Here is a 19771-nt window from a genome sequence, read left to right as displayed (position 1 = left end):
AGTACTATAGGAGGAGGATTGAACAATGCGAGTGTGTGATCCATCATACCTTTGAGAGAGAGAGAGAGAGAGAGAGAGAGAGAGAGAGAGAGAGAGAGAGAGAGAGGAGAGAGAGAGAGAGAGAGAGAGAGAATGGAAGATTTTGAGAGAAAGTTAAGGGAAGAATGGTGAGAGAAACAAAGAAAGAGAAAAATAGATAGTAAGAGAAAGAATTAGAGAGAGGAAGAGAAATAAAGATTAAGATAAAACGAATAAGAATGTGATAAAGATTAAAAGAACTTAAGCGAATTGATAATCTACTAACTATTAACGCCAACAACCTTTCCCTCACCCACCAACCGTAACAAGCCTAAAACTTCTCCCTATCTATCAGACGCCCCCCCCCCCCCCCCCGCCCCCCTCCCTCCCAGCACCTACATCCCAACAACGCCTTAATATTTTCAGTTCATTGACACTAATTAAATCCTCCAGCCTTCATTTGTTATTTTTATGGCGAATTAAGTTTAGTGTGTCATGCTGCACGACGTAACACCATCGTACACCTTACACGAAAACTCATTTACATCACAAAACAATAATTAGTAGTCACATAACGTAGACTGTGTCCCTAAGAAACAATGACTTTTGATAAATAGCAAGGGTAAAAACACGTGGGTACGCCTTACATAATGCAGAATCGTTAAATGTTTAGCTGACTTATGTAATGTGTGTATTACATCCAGACTGTCTATCGATGCTAGATAGTAAGGTATGGGAAAGTCCTTTTTTATCAATTATTGGCATTGACAATGGGCAGATAATTAAGAATTGCATTGAGAATATGAAAACTGATAACACTAGAAAATTCTTTAGATACATTTTAATTCACATATTGTTTATGTTTTAAAAGATCAGTTTTCACTAATAGCTCCACTGACTACTCATACGCTTGATTGATATAAATAGGCCTATCCCTATTTTCCTGATGTAAAACAACTTCTTCAACTGATTCTAGATTTGGTCCATTAATGAGAGAGAGAGAGAGAGAGAGAGAGAGAGAGAGAGAGAGAGAGAGAGAGAGAGAGAGAGAGATTCCTTTGGTTCTCACTCACAATGAAACTTCCAATAGATCGCTATGTTAGAACTCTTCCACATTCCTCTACATTCTTGTCTAAAATAAGTCTTTAAAAATTGATATAATGTCGCATGCTCATGATCATCACTACTATTTCTATCATCTTTATTATTAAAGGTAGTTTCGTTTACTTAGTAATAGGCCTACCAATTAACGCCATATTGCTTAACACTTCATGATCTAATAGACCGAGGTGTATCAAAACTGTTAAGAATGTGGAAAAAAAATCAATGTATTTAGTAGGCCTAGTGTAGTGAATTGAAATATATCAAATATCAATAGCAAGCAACTTGCATCTCGTTGCTTCTGGTTACACCAGGAAAATATCCGGGTGAAACCTATTACGCGAACTTACGCAGTTAAGCTGATTACGAATTCAACTCTCGGTCGTCTCGAGGCAAATAAGTTTGTATGTCCGGATGAATAATGATTGAGAATATATGAATGGCGTGTGAATAGGGTGGGTTTCTTGGTAGAATTATTTAGAATTCATCAGCGTATCCCAGAGGAGTGTTACGTAAGGTAAGGACATATATACTTTTCCAATTTAGGCGTTGCCGTTTATCTGTTGCAGTTAGACATTGCCATGCAAGAATGGACGTCTCTCTCTCTCTCTCTCTCTCTCTCTCTCTCTCTCTCTCTCTCTCTCTCTCTCTCTCTCTCTCTCAATTTTGCATACTCCGTGTTTGATAATTCACTTTATAGTTGACTTTAATCAATACTTTCCCGTAAATAAAACTCTCTCTCTCTCTCTCTCTCTCTCTCTCTCTCTCTCTCTCTCTCTCTCTCTCTCTCTCTCTCATACTCCGTGTTTGATAATTCCTTTCATATTCTTTGACTTTAATCAATACTTTCCCGTAAATAAAACTCTCTCTCTCTCTCTCTCTCTCTCCCCTCTCTCCTCTCTCTCTCTCTCTCTCTCCTCTCTCTCTCTCTCTCTCTCTCTCTCTCTCATACTCCGTGTTTGATAATTCCTTTCATATTCTTTGACTTTAATCAATACTTTCCCGTAAATAAAACTAACTCTCTCTCTCTCTCTCTCTCTCTCTCTCTCTCTCTCTCTCTCTCTCTCTCTCTCTCTCTCTTGCATACTCCATGTTTGATAATTCACTTTATATTATTTGACTTAATCAATACTTTCCCGTAAATAAAACTCTCTCTCTCTCTGTCTGCATACTCCGTGTTTGATAATTCACTTTATATTATTTGACTTTAATCAATACTTTCCCGTAAATAAAACTCTCTCTCTCTCTCTCTCTCTCTCTCTCTCTCTCTCTCTCTCTCTCTCTCCTCTCTCTCTCTCTCTCTCTAACACTTTTGCCATATTTTTTCCTAACGAATTTATTCATCTTTTTTTCTATATTGAAAAAGGTTTGGTACGATCGTGTAAGGGATTTGCATTTTGTTAATGTAAGTGTGTGTGAAGTTATCAAAATCAAAAGTAAAACGAATCTATTTATAATTTCTTTCACAAATAAAATCGTTGGTATGATGTCAAATTAGAATTATAAAAGATCTATAATTTCGACAATGACATTTATAGAATTAGTCTAAAATACTCTCAAGAGATCCTAACTAATGATTTTTTAAATATTCTTAATTTTACTTTTGTTTGTTTGTATACATTAATAACAACAATAAATAACTTATTCGATTAAAGTTTTTTTTGGATTTAAGTTTATAATTTCATTTATGATATTCCACTTAATTTGTAAATATTTATTTTAGTTCAAAAACTAAAACTATATTCAGAGCTACTAAAAAATTCAGTGCCATAGAGAAGTGGTTCGTAATGAGAGAGAGAGAGAGAGAGAGAGAGAGAGAGAGAGAGAGAGAGAGAGAGAGAGAGAGAGAGTTCGTAGTACCTTGCCAATTCTAGTCAGGGTAATAAACATAATGCAGTAATAATCTTTAAAGTATTTACTGCTAACACAGTTAAACCCCAGCACACAAGGGTACCTACAATACACACAAAATTGCCTAATTTATATTTTTCACTTAATAGCTGTAGTTTTCGCTACTATAAACACACCACAAAGCGGTACCCTAAAATGAATAAAAGATTAATCTTTCTAAACAGAAACAAAACTTATATTAGAACTACACAGTACCTGTAGGCCAGATGCAGCCTGCAGGTGTTAAAAGAGATTCCCAGATACTTTTGAAAACCTTAATGGGAGAAATGTAGGTCAAGACTCGAGTGTCTTATCAGCGGCTTCTATCCCAGGACCCAAATATAGCCACGGGCTAATTTTAAACTACCGTTAAATGTATACTTGTTCAAGATCTTTTGTAGATACAGGCCCTTTTGGAGGGTTATAATATGTAAATGTATATTTTCAATATGAAATATTTATCCTAAGATGTGCTTTCAAGGTAAATTACTATATAAAAGTCGCTTGCCTCTTTATCCACAAACCCCAAATGCCTACAACAACTCTAGACCTATCTAATCTTGCATAAACATTCGCTCTTCCGGAGTATTTAAGCCATCTTTCTACATTGTTAACTTCACTAACCTACCATTATAAAAGGTCTATATTTTCGCCTACGATAACAACTTGGACATTTTCGTTACAACCCAGTGTTGGTGTCTGCGAGGGCCTTCAGAACCTGGGTACAACAGATGGATTACTCAGGAGTTTTAGCCTCTATGCCAGTTGGAAAAATACGTACAAAAGTAAAGAGTTAGTCTAAAAGGGTGGGTAATATTCTGATATACAGTATTACCATCTCTTCCTACGCCTATTGACGCAAAGGGCCTCAGAAGTCTAAGAGGCTGGGTAATATTCTGATAAACAGTACTATCATCTCCCCCTACACCTATTGACGCAAAGGGCCTCTGTTAGATTTCGCCAGTCGTCTCTATCTTGAGCTTTTACTTCAATACTTCTCCATTCGTCATCTCATACTTCGCGCTTTACCGTCCTAAGCAAATGTAGGCCTAGGTTAAGCGTTTGGTGATCTAATCTCTCATGGGGTTGTTCGAAGAGCATACCCAAACCATCTCCATCTGCCCCTCATCATGATCTCATCCACATATGGTACTCTGGTAATCTCTTATAGTTTCATTTTTAATCCTGTACTGTCATTTTACTCCCAATATCCTTCTGAGGGTTTCATTCTCAAATCTACTAAATCTCTTGGAGATTGTTTCATCGTCATACCATGATTCATGTCCATAGAATAACACCGATCTCACTCAACTGATATAGTGTTATTTTTATATGAAATTTTAGGCGATTTGATTTCCAAATTTTACTTAACCTAGCCATTGTCTGATTTGCTTTTTTTCAACGTTTCACTAAACTCTAGTTCTAAAAACCCTGTACTACAAATATTTTTCTACATTATACAGTGCGTTTTAAACAAATCCCTTAGCTCATTATTGCCTTCGCCAAACACAAGTTTGTGAGCAACTTTCCACAAAAAAAAAGTACTCTACCGATTTTGACCAAACTTAGTTAACATGTTCGGCATAACCCAAGGATTATTCGAATATATTATATAAAGTACAAAGTACAAGTGCGCAGCAGTACTTTAAAAATCTCAATGACAAGTAAATGGTGAATATTTTGTGAACATTACACAAAACCTACCAAATGAATTTCAACGAAACTTGGTAGACATGTGACGTATAACTCGAGGGCAAATTCGTTCGATTTGGAAAAAATACATCGAAGTACAAGCATGTAGTGGAGTTAAGAGGAAATAGTGGGCCTACATGCTTTGTTACACGTGTTTACTGAGAAAACAAGTATTTTGCCCTTAATACAACTTTCAGGTGAATTACGAACATTATAAATCTGAATAAATACAAATATATTGATGTACTTACATAACTGTCATTCATTGAAGTCTCAAACATTCAGATTTCAGCGTTTTTAACCGTACTTACAATTCGGTCAGATTAAAGAAAACTGTGAATATACCGTAATATCATTCATTAATAATATTTCCGTAATTACTAATTTCCTATAGATTAGAGTTTTTCGTGTAAATTATCTCAATAAGTTTAAAAAATAAAATTGGTAAATCCGAACTTGGCTGAAACAACAAACGATATATTATGCAATAGAACATCGAACGCATAGGCTACATATGGAAAACTCGTCTACCCAAATACAAGATTAGTTTTTCTACAAATCTTAGGTATGCTACCTGGAATCGTCACTAAAGACAACAAAAGTAACCTAGAAATAACATGATATTCTTATAAGTAATAGTTACAGCAAATTTAAAGATATTCTAATAAGTAACACTTACCACGACTCGCCGGTTCAAGATACACGTGTTCACCACTTCACTTCATAACAAACTTTATAAACTCGAGCATTTGCTTAAAACAAAATGCTTTGGATTGGAGAAAGGAGGAAAATCTCACGTTGCTGTTGAGTCCGACTGTTACAGATGCGTTCCTATGAATGACATAATTCTGTAGAGTTTAAACATTTTCAGTTTTGGTAGAAGGAACTTATGATTGAATTGGTACTTTATAAGCAGATGGGTAGTTGGTGTTTTGGACAGAAGACACTACCCAATTTGATGTAATCGGAAATATTTATGTTGAGATACCGTAAGTGTTTGGCTTGAATATTTTCATCTCTAATAAAGATTAGCTGTAGTGTGCCTTGCTTGTAGGAAAAATACTTACATTCCTGACTTCTATAGAAAGATTTTGGCTCCATGACGACATACTATTATAGCCTAACCTCATGGTGTAATAGTATGTAGTAGTTCTTTGGTTAAAGTTTTTAATTCCCATCACTCTCTTAGCCATTATTTAAATATTCTCTATTTAAACCTTTTAAAAATAGTATAACTTACTATTTGGTGTTACCTCTGCATTATACAGTATGGTCTTCATCAATTCGACATTGTGAGCGCGATCTACTAATTACTACCAATCTTTTAGCCATTGTAAAAAAGTACATTTCCATTATGGAAATTTATATTATTAACCATGTTCGAGATTTGCATCAGTATTCTTAAAAAAAATGCATGAATTTTAGAATAATTTTAGTCCTTAATTTTTTTTCTTTTCTGTACTATACCTTATGTAATACACAGGCTCTTGCGAGTCATATCTCTTCATGTCATTGTAGACAAGGCTGCATTTTGTTATACTGTAGGCCTACAAGCTAAATTCAGATTTCATTTGTAAAACTTGGACCTTCGGCCTACTTGTATTAGGGATTAAACGCCAAATTGGTTGAAATGAAGCAAACAGATGAAGCAGGAAGCTAAAATGGAAGGACTTAGGGGACTAAGGATTATTATTATTATTATTATTACTTGCTAAGCTACATACCCTAGTTGGAAAAGCAGGATGCTATAAGTCCAGGGGCTCCAACAGGGAAAATAGCCCAGTGAGGAAAGGGAAAATAAAATATTTAAGAGTAACATAATTAAAATAAAGATCTATATAAACTTTAACAAAACAAGAGGTAGAGAAATCGGATAGAATAGTGTGCCCGAGTGTACCCTCAAGCAAGAGAACTCTACCCCAGGACAGTGGAAGACCATGATACAGAGGCTATGGCACTACCCAAGACTAGAGAACAATGGTTTGATTTTGGAGTATCCTTCTCGTAGAAGAGCTGCTTACCATAGCTAAAGTTTCTTCTACCCTCACAAAGAGGAAAGTAACCACTGAACAATTGCAGTGCAGTAGTGAACCCCTTGGGTGAAGAATAATTGTTGGTAGTGTTGTCAGGTGTATGAGGACAGAGGAAAATCTGTAAAGAATAGGCCAGACTATTCAGTGTATGTGTAGGCAAAGGGAAAGAACCATAACAAGAGAGAAGGATCCAATGTAGTACTGTCTGGCCAGTCAAAAGATGCCATAACTCTCTAGTAGTAGTACCTCAATGGGTGGCTGGTGCCCTGGCCAACCTACTACCTATATGTTAAGGTTTTAAGAATTTGCAACAGGAGGAATGGGATTGGAAGGCCATTCATGTTGCAGTATAAAGGAGGAGTTCGATGTTGCAGATATAATTGAAGGATAAATAGCTAGTACAGCAAGAACAATAATAAAACCAAAGTTTACCATCATCATCATCTCCTCCTATGCCTATTGACGCAAAGGGCTTTGGTTAGATTTCGCCACTCATCTCTATCTTGAGCTTTTAATTCATTACTTCTCCATTCATCATCTACTTCGCACTTCATAGTCTTCAGCCATGTAGGTCTGGGTCTTCTAACTCTTCTAGTACCTTGGGCAGCCAGCTTTAGCTCTCTGTCATCTCTATCTTGAGGTTTTAATTCATTACTTCTCCATTCATCATCTACTTCACACTTCATAGTCTTCAGCCATGTAGGTCTGGGTCTTCTTAACTCTTCTAGTACCTTGTGCAGCCGACTTTAGCTCTCTGTCATCTCTATCTTGAGGTTTTAATTCATTACTTCTCCATTCATCATCTACTTCACACTTCATAGTCTTCAGCCATGTAGGTCTGGGTCTTCTTAACTCTTCTAGTACCTTGTGCAGCCGACTTTAGCTCTCTCATAGACATTCAAAAAATTTAGCATTACTAAATATTCTAATAACGTATGAGATTTGTGCTTCATTGTTGACACTGGTTTTTTAGGGCATTCAGCAACTATATAAATTAGCCTAACAAATTTGTTCTTAATGGCTATATTAGAACATAATTAAAACACTTGCAAATGTACCTTCCACATTGGTTGCAGTGTTCTGTGCTCAACACCTCCTTTTTCGAGCCGTTGCAGTGTTGCAACATAATCTAGGCCATAAGCCAGGTGATTCAACACTACCTTTGAACATGTAGCACTATATCAAAATACATATTTTAAAACTTTCAGGCAATATGAGTCATCCTTAAAAATATGGAAGCTTGGCAAAATCTCTTTTCAAGTTTCCAAAACAATACTTTGTTGTGGACAGTGACAGAGGCTTGGCAGCATATCTACTGAAGCCTGCTGTAGTTGTACACTCGGGAATTTGGTCATGGTTTGGTCAGTGGTACACTGTAGGCATTAGCCTATTTTAACCATTTGAGTGCCATCCCCTCACCAAATGATTTGGTAGTAAAGCCCAGACTATTGATATATAATGTTACTCACTTTGAAACCTAACGATACAAACCTTAGCTATTTATTTAGGGGTATTACTTTCTGTGAAGCTGAAATGACGAGCCATAAAAATCTAGCGAGGGTTAACTACCCATACCGCTAGTTAGCAGGGATAGGGGGGGTTAGCTTGCTACCGCTTCCACTCGCACACCGGTGATTTAGCTCACCTTGCTTGGAGGTAGGACTTCAAGGGGGATAGGACTGGAAGGCAAGTTTGTATAAATCGCTAGTTTGTATCGTTGGGAAAATAACAAATTATCTACGAATTTGTCATTTGTTCCGTACCTGGAATACAAACCTACGCTATTTATTTAGGGGTGACTCACCCATTAGGAAGGGTGGACGTCCCTTCCAATCTGGCTTTTGGCTTCACCAGGGGGCTCCTTATCCGAGTATGTTAGTACTCAAAATAAGGAGTCCCTGCACCTCGCTAAAACCTGGCTAAGCAAGGTCTACCGCTTACGCTAGCTGTGTGTTGAGACATTTAGAAGTGTGACTGTCTAGGTAAAGTTATTCCAAGTCTTTTTGTAGGAAAAACTGTTGTAACCAAGTCTTTCCCAATACCACCTTGCCAGGGTCTGGGGACACAACAGTATTAGCTGAATACTAGGTACACATGGGAGCATGGTTTACCTGCAATGGTTTGAGGTCAGCTTATGCAAAGAACCCAGGATGCTGCTTTCCCCAAGAGAGGGGAGGATGAAGAAGGGAATAAGAGCCAGTCAAACCTTTTCATTCATGCAGACTAAAACTGGGTAACAGTGCCCTCAACCTTCTGCTACTTGTCCAATAAGGAGCTTGACGTATGCCGCCTTTTCATAAAGAGTTGTCAAATACTTTAAATGTAGTATAAAGAACTCTTACCCACAAGCCCTTATTCTCTACTTTTTTCAGTTAGTTGATCATACCGATATTTATAAATTATGAATTTTTAAATATTATTCACTTGATTTGTAATACTGAATAATACTGTAGGCTGGAGAGTGATCCTGATCACCGACCGAGATACTGAAGAGCGTGCTGATTAGTCACATCTCTCGGTCGAAAGGGGTCCACTTTGTTCTTAGCATATTCAAACCATTTTTCGGGACACGAAGAGTACCAACCAGGGGGAAAATCCATCACAACTGAACTGAAAAATAAGTGGGGTTGAACGGAAAGTTGGAGGTCATTCAATCGTAGAAAGAATAGAAAGCTAAAAAGAGTGCATCAAAGTAAAAGCCAGGAAATTGAACAGCAAATGGAAAGAAAGAAATCTGGAACAGACAAAACAGACGGCTAAAAGTGTATCAAAGGATCAAAGTAATACTGTACTGCTTTACAGACCTTTCTGTAATGACTATCAGCACCAGCACCAAGACAAATACCTCAGCAACAAGATGGAAGAAATGGCCATTAAATTAATGTTGAACTTAAGGAGTTGAAGGAACTCTGCTTAGACCTTTAGTAATGACTACTTTACAACGCTTGGGGGAGTGCATTTATTTGTAGACTAAGGAATTCAAAATTCCTGCACAGATTTGGAGTCCATTGTACAAGGTAGCTAAGCTCTCTTACTACCACAGTTAATGTATTGTACAAGTACAAAGTTTATATTTTCATGTTCCAATGTTTATAATTACTCTAATACAGTACTTAATTTATATATTGATTTCAGGTACACATTAACACTAAAACCAAGATTTTTTTTTTATTTCAAACATTTATATTTCCCCTATCTAATACTAATATCAAGAATACTGTATAGACTGTACAGTAAAGCTATTTGTACAGAACTAACTACAACAAATTAAGAATGGAACTCAAAATGACATAAACAAATTTAACTGTATTTCAGCACATGAAGCAAGGAACTGCTCTACATAACTAATGATATAGTGATGTTAATTTCATTCCTAGGCTCAGGGTTTCCAACTGTAATAAATGTAATGCATAGTTAATAGTTATTTATATTGGGTAAAGTTAATTTAGTTACAATAGGAAAAAAGCTGGTGATCTGAGGTCAACATCATATACAGGTAGATTTAACCTACTTACTATGTAGTATTCTTGTGGGAAAAATTAACTTAATGACGTGTTTGCTGGAGCGGATCCCGTCGTTAAATGATGAGTACTTACAGTTTGTAAGTACTCTTGAAATAGACCAAAACCTTTAGTTACTTCTTAACAACTCTCATGGTTATCAGAAACAAAACTGCTTTGGAAAACTTTATTGAAAACCAAACAAAATAAAGATTGAAAAATTGAAACCTTCTTTCCATTCTTGTTAAAATATACTATCATAATTTTCTCAGCATGAATAATATTTCTTCCTTTTTCTAAGACTACAAGATACTTTTATCAGCATGAATAATTTTTCTTCCTTTTTTGTAACACTACAAGATAATTTTATCAGCATGAATAATTTTTTTTCCTTTTTCTAACACTACATGATAACTTTATCAGCATGAATAATTTTTCTTCCTTTTTCTAACACTACAAGATAAATTTATCAGCATGAATAATTTTTCTTCCTTTTTCTAACACTACAAGATAAATTTATCAGCATGAATAATTTTTCTTCCTTTTTCTAAGACTACAGGAGAAGTGGCCATTCCTACCATATCATATTCAATTTCACTAAAATATCCCCAAAATTCTAAAATTTTGTGTAAAAGATGCATCTAAAAGCTATAACAAGAATGGCCACTCCTTCCAATAAGAGTAACAAAACACTAAATATTAAATTAGACATGCATGGATATATATACAGTACTGTATATCGTATAAACTTTGTATTAAACATGCATGAAAATATATATATACCGTACAGTATATACTTTATAAAAGTGACTGCCTCGTACACGACAGCACCCTACGTGCTGTAAAAATAAATGAGTAACTTTTGGCATTTATGCCACAAAGTAAAAGAATCTATACTTAATATCACATTGCATTTCATTCCAACTCTTCGCTCTGTATGAAAGGACAATTGCTACTAATGGAATGAGCTTTTATAACGTAAAAATGAAATATGCTACAGGGCCCTAAGATTCATTCCTCTAAAGGGATGCCAACATCAAAGTGTGGAACTATAGGCACCGAAGGTAAAATAGCCTGAATCGCTTATTCCCTCAACTATTTTTCAATAGATTAATAAGGCACCAGGACATCCGTGAACTTCAGTTCACCATTCAGTCCTGAACTTCAGTTCACCATTCAGTCCTGAGGATGTCTGCATGCAATCCTATACATGTGATCTTATAAACGACTGTCAATGAAACCTATCATTAAACATGTTATATCATTAAACATGTTATATATTTCCCTTGACAAAAAGAATTAAATCAAAGAAATAAAAACATGTTATATATTTCCCTTGACAAAAAAAGAAATTAAATCAAAGAAATACAGGACTAATAGATGAATAATCGATTCTTTCTTATGGAAATTATAGATAAAAATAAGAGCAATCTAAAAAAAAAAAAAAACTAAAATGCAACCTTTTGTTTATAAAGATGTTATATTGCAATGAACTAACAAAATAATGATAAAGTTACAATAGCCTACATGAGACCAAGCTGCACTTAAACTCGCAACTTTGAAAACTGAAATAATACCTTGAATTGGATTCAAATCAAGCATCTAAGTATTCATCCTCAATTTGGCCGAGTGACAGCAATAACGTAAAAAATAACTTCAATTCAACGTAGAAAACACAAGACCAGAAAGATTCAAATCGCCGTATCTTTGACGATGAATCGCAAAATTCTCCAGTTGCAAATTGTAAAGAAAGTATACAAAATACAGAAAATACGGAGTCTGAATTCAAAATGAAGCAAAAACATGTCTGTATGACGATGAGGAGTGTATTCACTACATGAAAATACACAGATTCAAATCGCCGTATCTTTGACGATGAATCGCAAAAATCTCCAGTTGCAAATTGGAAAGGACATACAAAATACAGAAAATACCGAGTCTGAATTCAATATGAAGCAAAAACATGTCTGTATGACGATGAGGAGTGTTTTCACTACATGAAAATACACAAAATTTGCTTGACTACCTACAAAAGGACAGAACAGTTCATACATAAACTTAGTCTATTACAATATTTCTAAATCCAACACAATTTGTACTAGAAGTTTAAGTTGGTCACATTCATGACAGGCTAAACCAGTCTTCCCTTATACATTAATAAAGGTATTTCAAGTCTGAAAGTAAATCTACAACACAGGCAAAAAGAAAAGTGACAATTGGAGCACTTATGTCATTGCTTAAGAAATAATATATGCAGTGGAAAAAATAGCAAAACTAGTGTAACAATGCTTGCATTCAATATCAAACATTCACAGCCAAATGCTTAAATAGATTTGCTCAATGTAACTGCACTTAAATTGACCATCGAGTTTAAAGAACATTATTGAAAATGGAACGTCAACAAACTGAATACTGTACTGAAAGTCTGAAAAAACCAGAAATTTTCCAATGTTTGCATTTCAAAGGGTAGTTCATAAGCATATTGCACATCAGCTTAAGTTCAAGAGGGTTAAACTATTGTTCAGAGTCGTCAAGAATGATATAACCAGTAAAACAATGTACAAGCAAATACATACCGTACTTCAATATTCAATACAAACAACTTGCGTTCATCAAATGTTATCTTTTGTCAGCACACTGTGCAAGTTATTAAATATATATAAGGAAATTGTTATAGTTCAATACACAGCACCGAAGCCTTTAATTGTGAGGAATTGATTAATCACTCCCATGCAGAGGGTGACCCTTCTCTAGGCATAGCTGGGTGGTCCATTAGGAGTCATGTTTGCACCATAAAAGGGCTTCTTACTTGCTAAATCTGCAAGTTGAAAAGATTAAAAACAAGGGGTTAATAATAAAATACTTCGTTCTGTCACAATAAGTATAGAATTCCATTAAAGACCTTAATATACATAACATTACACTATAGCAAGTAGTATGTTACTTCGGAGAGACAGACTAACCTTTTATAACCATTAAAATACGTTTGCGGTGTCCAAAAATTTTTATTCCCAGTTCTTTCAGGTCCATTTCATCTAGTGTCAAGAACATATCAAGGTCAACTTCTTGGGCAGCAAATACGTCTGGTAAAAGACAAAACAAGTTTAAAGGATACCACCTAAGGATCCTTTTCAAATTTAATGTCCTGCTACCTTAACCGCAGGTACCAATTCAGAAATCTATACACAGAAATTCACTTATAAATAACAGAATTTCAGTGCTTAGGATTACTGTACTATCCGATTTCCCAGGGTCAAGGGGAAGGTAAAGATATGAAATAAATTTTTTAAGTGATTTTTATTTTCTCTAGCTAGACAAACCAGTCTTAAAAAAGGCTTTTAGTTAAAATGGTACTGTAGTTAGTTAAGGTGAAAGGGATACTGAATAGTTAATAAGGTAGTTGGTTAACGTACGGGAATGTACACTGATTAGTTAATAAGGTAGTTGGTCAATATATTGGAATGGAAACTGAATAGTTAATAAGGTAGTTGGTTAACATACTGGAATTGACACTAAATAATTAACAAGGTACTGTAGTTGGTTAAGGTTAACATAGTGGAATGGACACTGAATAGTTGATAAGGTAGTTGGTTAACATACTGGAATGGACACTGAATAATTAATAAGGTAGTTGGTTAACATACTGGAATGAACACTGAATAGTTAATAAGGTACTATAGTTGGTTAAGGTTAACATAGTGGAAGGGACAATGAAGAGTTAATAAGGTAGTTGGTTAACATACTGGAATGGACACTGAATAATTAATAAGGTAGTTGGTTAACATTGAAATGGACACTGAATAGTTAATAAGGTAGTTGGTTAACGTATTGGAATGGACACTGAAGAGTTAATAAGGTAGTTAGTTAACATACTGGAATGGACACTGAATAGTTAATAAGGTAGTTGGTTAACGCATTGGAGTGAACACTAAATAGTTAATAAGGTAGTTGGTTAACGTATTGGAATGGACACTGAATAGTTAATAAGGTAGTTGGTTAACATATTGGAATGGACACTGAAGAGTTAATAAGGTAGTTGGTTAAAATATTGGAATGGACACTGAATAGTTAATAAGGTAGTTAGTTAACATACTGGAATGGACACTGAATAGTTAATAAGGTAGTTGGTTAACATACTGGAATGGACACTGAATAGTTAATAAGGTAGTTGGTTAACATACTGGAATGGACACTGAATAGTTAATAAGATAGTTGGTTAACGTATTGGAATGGACACTGAAGAGTTAATAAGGTAGTTGGTTAACATATTGGAATGGACACTGAAGAGTTAATAAGGTAGTTGGTTAACATATTTGAATGGACACTGAATAGTTAATAAGGTAGTTGGTTAACATATTTGAATGGACACTGAATAGTTAATAAGATAGTTGGTTAACGTATTGGAATGGACACTGAAGAGTTAATAAGGTAGTTGGTTAACATATTGGAATGGACACTGAATAGTTAATAAGGTAGTTGGTTAACATATTTGAATGGACACTGAAGAGTTAATAAGGTAGTTGGTTAACATATTGGAATGGACACTGAAGAGTTAATAAGGTAGTTGGTTAACATATTTGAATGGACACTGAAGAGTTAATAAGGTAGTTGGTTAACATATTTGAATGGACACTGAATAGTTAATAAGATAGTTGGTTAACGTATTGGAATGGACACTGAAGAGTTAATAAGGTAGTTGGTTAACATATTGGAATGGACACTGAAGAGTTAATAAGGTAGTTGGTTAACATATTTGAATGGACACTGAATAGTTAATAAGGTAGTTGGTTAAAATATTGGAATGGACACTGAATAGTTAATAAGGTAGTTGGTTAACGTATTGGAATGGACACTGAATAGTTAATAAGGTAGTTGGTTAACATATTGGAATGGACACTGAAGAGTTAATAAGGTAGTTGGTTAACATATTTGAATGGACACTGAATAGTTAATAAGGTAGTTGGTTAAAATATTGGAATGGACACTGAATAGTTAATAAGGTAGTTGGTTAACGTATTGGAATGGACACTGAAGAGTTAATAAGGTAGTTGGTTAAAATATTGGAATGGACACTGAATAGTTAATAAGGTAGTTGGTTAACATATTTGAATGGACACTGAATAGTTAATAAGATAGTTGGTTAACGTATTGGAATGGACACTGAAGAGTTAATAAGGTAGTTGGTTAACATATTGGAATGGACACTGAAGAGTTAATAAGGTAGTTGGTTAACATATTTGAATGGACACTGAATAGTTAATAAGATAGTTGGTTAACGTATTGGAATGGACACTGAAGAGTTAATAAGGTAGTTGGTTAACATATTGGAATGGACACTGAAGAGTTAATAAGGTAGTTGGTTAAAATATTGGAATGGACACTGAATAGTTAATAAGGTAGTTGGTTAACGCATTGGAGTGAACACTGAATAGTTAATAAGGTAGTTAGTTAACATACTGGAATGGACACTGAATAGTTAATAAGGTAGTTGGTTAACGCATTGGAGTGAACACTGAATAGTTAATAAGGTAGTTGGTTAAAATATTGGAATGGACACTGAATAGTTAATAAGGTAGTTGGTTAACGTATTGGAATGGACACTGAAGAGTTAATAAGGTAGTTGGTTAAAATATTGGAATGGACACTGAATAGTTAATAAGGTAGTTGGTTAACGTATTGGAATGGACACTGAAGAGTTAATAAGGTAGTTGGTTAACATATTGGAATGGACACTGAAGAGTTAATAAGGTAGTTGGTTAACATATTTGAATGGACACTGAATAGTTAATAAGATAGTTGGTTAACGTATTGGAATGGACACTGAAGAGTTAATAAGGTAGTTGGTTAACATATTGGAATGGACACTGAAGAGTTAATAAGGTAGTTGGTTAAAATATTGGAATGGACACTGAATAGTTAATAAGGTAGTTGGTTAACATACTGGAATGGACACTGAATAGTTAATAAGATAGTTGGTTAACGTATTGGAATGGACACTGAAGAGTTAATAAGGTAGTTGGTTAACATATTGGAATGGACACTGAAGAGTTAATAAGGTAGTTGGTTAACATATTTGAATGGACACTGAATAGTTAATAAGGTAGTTGGTTAAAATATTGGAATGGACACTGAATAGTTAATAAGGTAGTTGGTTAACGTATTGGAATGGACACTGAATAGTTAATAAGGTAGTTGGTTAACATATTGGAATGGACACTGAAGAGTTAATAAGGTAGTTGGTTAAAATATTGGAATGGACACTGAATAGTTAATAAGGTAGTTGGTTAACGTATTGGAATGGACACTGAATAGTTAATAAGGTAGTTGGTTAACGCATTGGAGTGAACACTGAATAGTTAATAAGGTAGTTGGTTAACGTATTGGAATGGACACTGAATAGTTAATAAGGTAGTTGGTTAACATATTGGAATGGACACTGAAGAGTTAATAAGGTAGTTGGTTAAAATATTGGAATGGACACTGAATAGTTAATAAGGTAGTTGGTTAACGTATTGGAATGGACACTGAATAGTTAATAAGGTAGTTGGTTAACATATTGGAATGGACACTGAAGAGTTAATAAGGTAGTTGGTTAACATATTTGAATGGACACTGAATAGTTAATAAGGTAGTTGGTTAAAATATTGGAATGGACACTGAATAGTTAATAAGGTAGTTGGTTAACGTATTGGAATGGACACTGAATAGTTAATAAGGTAGTTAGTTAACATACTGGAATGGACACTGAATAGTTAATAAGGTAGTTGGTTAACGCATTGGAGTGAACACTGAATAGTTAATAAGGTAGTTGGTTAACGTATTGGAATGGACACTGAAGAGTTAATAAGGTAGTTAGTTAACATACTGGAATGGACACTGAATAGTTAATAAGGTAGTTGGTTAACGCATTGGAGTGAACACTGAATAGTTAATAAGGTAGTTGGTTAACATATTGGAATGGACACTGAAGAGTTAATAAGGTAGTTGGTTAACATATTTGAATGGACACTGAATAGTTAATAAGGTAGTTGGTTAACATACTGGAATGGACACTGAATAGTTAATAAGGTAGTTGGTTAACATACTGGAATGGACACTGAATAGTTAACAAGGAGGAAATCTCTGCTTATTTCCATCACATAACAGATACTTCTAACCCTTTCATCTTTTAAAATATAAAGAATTACTCACTAGTTCCCTAAAACCAATCTGGATGGTTCTTTTGTTCCCTTAAAATGTAATTCTTCCTGGTTCTACATATAAACAAGGCTTTTACAACCTTAGCCAGTAATGGCTTATAAAGAACCTGGTATTAAAAGCCAGGTGGAAAACCAATAGCCCTAACGGGGATGACCCCGGCAGTGTCAAACCAAGCACATCAAGAAAAATGTTTGGTAAGGCATCAACCCATCCTTCCCCTTTACCAGGAGGGAGGAATTGTTTAATGACTGATTAAGTCTGCAAGTAATGTAACTTGCCAGTATCAGATGTCCAAACAGCAGGTAACGCCTGTGGACTCCCCTCGAGAGAGGAGGACAAGAAAGAGGTAGAAGAGCCAGTCATTCTGCTTCTCTTAAAGAATTAGAGGGGATGCGTACAAAGTACCATAAGGGAACTTCGAGTGCTACACTGTACATCTATTGAGAAGCCAAGGTGGTTGAACACCTTTAGATCCACCTTTGGCTCCAAGTAATATGACAAGGCTAAGATTGCGAGTTCTTACACAAGATGGTAAGAGGTGCACAATGACCAAAATTTCATCTCAACAAGACAAGAAATTAATGAACAATTGGTAATAATCATCAACAGTCATTGATTCTGATTGGAATTAGATTAATTAATAGTAATTGAAAACACATTTCAAACTGTATGCATCTTTAAAATATAGTAAGACAGCTTCTGGAGTTAAAAATGTAGCTACCATCATCAAACACATCTATTACGAGAATGATAGTGAAGCCGTAACACCCATCCTCACCACAAACTTCAGAGAGGTATCATTCTCAGAGATCCCCAAGGCGAGGGCATTCAATTGGTAAATGTCCATTAATATTGAGCTTTCACTATATAAGCTCATCTACGGTTTAAATGTGGGAGGCAAAATTAACTAATAAAATATCACACTTTTTTGGGCTCAAGCCATGTCGTCCTGATGGAAGTTCCTCAAAGGTAGCTTCCTAGGGTATATTACAACTACGGCGATATTCCCAGAGAATTTACCTTAAGGTACCCAGAATTCTAACTCCTGGAGCGAATATCCCTAAAAAAGACCTCAGGGATATCGTAAATATCAGCGGACGTATTCTTGACACGCCACATGGCAATCTATACCCCGAACAGAGTTAACACTTCGTAGGGGTCAAATGGCAAGAAAATGAAAACGATAAGAAAGGGGGGAGCCGTTCGTAAGGCATCTCTCCTCCCCGTTTCGTAAGCGTGCCCTGCGCCGCTCGCGGCGCCATCTGTATTCCTTTTTGCGTAGCTATACAACTCGGTGTTTTCCCTGTGTTTTCTACCAATTTCTTGGATTTACTCTCTCAATTATGCTTTCTCCAACTTCTTCTGCTTCGGATAAGTTGAGTACCATTTCCTTTATGTATAAATGTAGGCTCTTGGTTAAAATTAAAGTAATTAAAAGAGTCATCTTTGATACAAGAGCTGTTGCCTGCTGGAGGCGTCCTGGACGCTGTCGCTCGCTAGAATAGGATTTATTTGGTTAGCAAGAGCGACGTTCCCAGCCCCTTTCGCTTTAATAAATTAGCTGCTTAGCTTATTTAGGAATTCTTTTATGATGCTGTGGTATAGCGTCTGGCAAAGGATTTGCCTAGGCTGGCCTACGCTAGTCCTTGTAGCCTAGTCGTTTGGCCCTTGTACTTCCTGCATAATAATTAGTCTTCCAAGTGTGATAATTATAGTTTTATTGAAGCGTTAGGCAACGTTATACATATAAGCTTATACTGAGTGTTTCCAAGATGGTATTGGAGTGAGTTTCGGTGATTTAGGTAATCGATTCTCTTAGTGCCTAGGCTAGGTTGTCTTAGGCTATTGATATTTTATTGTTCCCCCGTTTGCTCCCTTCTCTTCGGGGAAGGGGTGCAACCCTTTCCCTCTGCTTAAGCCTTGGGCTTAACTCTAGTGGTTTATTTGAATTAATTTTCAATATAACTATATTGGGGTGGTACTGTACCTTCCTGTTCCAGCTTGTCTGGCTCAAAGAGGGACAGTACAGCAGTGTTTTAGTCTGAATCCGTGTTGGTCTGGCATGGGGCAGAGTCTCCCTTGCTGTCTGACACGGGCATAGGAGGTTTATCCTCCTTGGATCTCCTTTGAAGGTTTCTGTAGTTATGATCCCTTCGCTCGGTGACCCTTCAGACTTGTCCTTATGGCTATTCCGGGTACGGGATGTGTCCCTTTTCCGGAATACCGATTCCTTCCTTGCGTTGGTTTTAGGGAGGCAGCTAGTAGTGCCGGCCTCCCTCCCCGTATTTTCCCCTGGCTGAGATGGGCTTTCTTAGCCGGGAGTGATCCTTAACCAGT

General features: G+C 35.8%; 2 protein-coding genes across 7 annotated transcripts in view; one reads left to right on the top strand and one right to left on the bottom strand.

Annotated features, from left to right (window-relative positions):
• The window catches only part of LOC137628783 (L-asparaginase 1-like), a 303952-nt gene that overhangs the window by 9893 nt on the left and 274288 nt on the right, over window positions 1-19771 (top strand). The window lies entirely within an intron of this gene.
• Window positions 10408-19771, bottom strand: part of LOC137628782 (protein bicaudal C homolog 1-B-like) — a 147411-nt gene continuing 138047 nt past the window's right edge. For 3 of the 4 annotated variants that reach the window (XM_068359992.1, XM_068359993.1, XM_068359994.1), the window contains exons 17-18: window positions 13198-13317; window positions 10408-13052 (exon numbers count right to left, since the gene is read on the bottom strand). In XM_068359992.1, the coding sequence (XP_068216093.1) occupies window positions 12985-13052; window positions 13198-13317 (188 nt within the window). In that variant the 3' untranslated portion in view covers window positions 10408-12984. The remainder of the gene's footprint in view (window positions 13053-13197; window positions 13318-19771) is intronic. The other variant, XM_068359995.1, reaches the window with a different exon arrangement.

Source organism: Palaemon carinicauda, chromosome 36 (genome assembly GCF_036898095.1).
Source record: "Palaemon carinicauda isolate YSFRI2023 chromosome 36, ASM3689809v2, whole genome shotgun sequence".
Taxonomy (NCBI): domain Eukaryota; kingdom Metazoa; phylum Arthropoda; class Malacostraca; order Decapoda; family Palaemonidae; genus Palaemon; species Palaemon carinicauda.
This window is presented reverse-complemented; position numbering and strand designations above follow the sequence as displayed.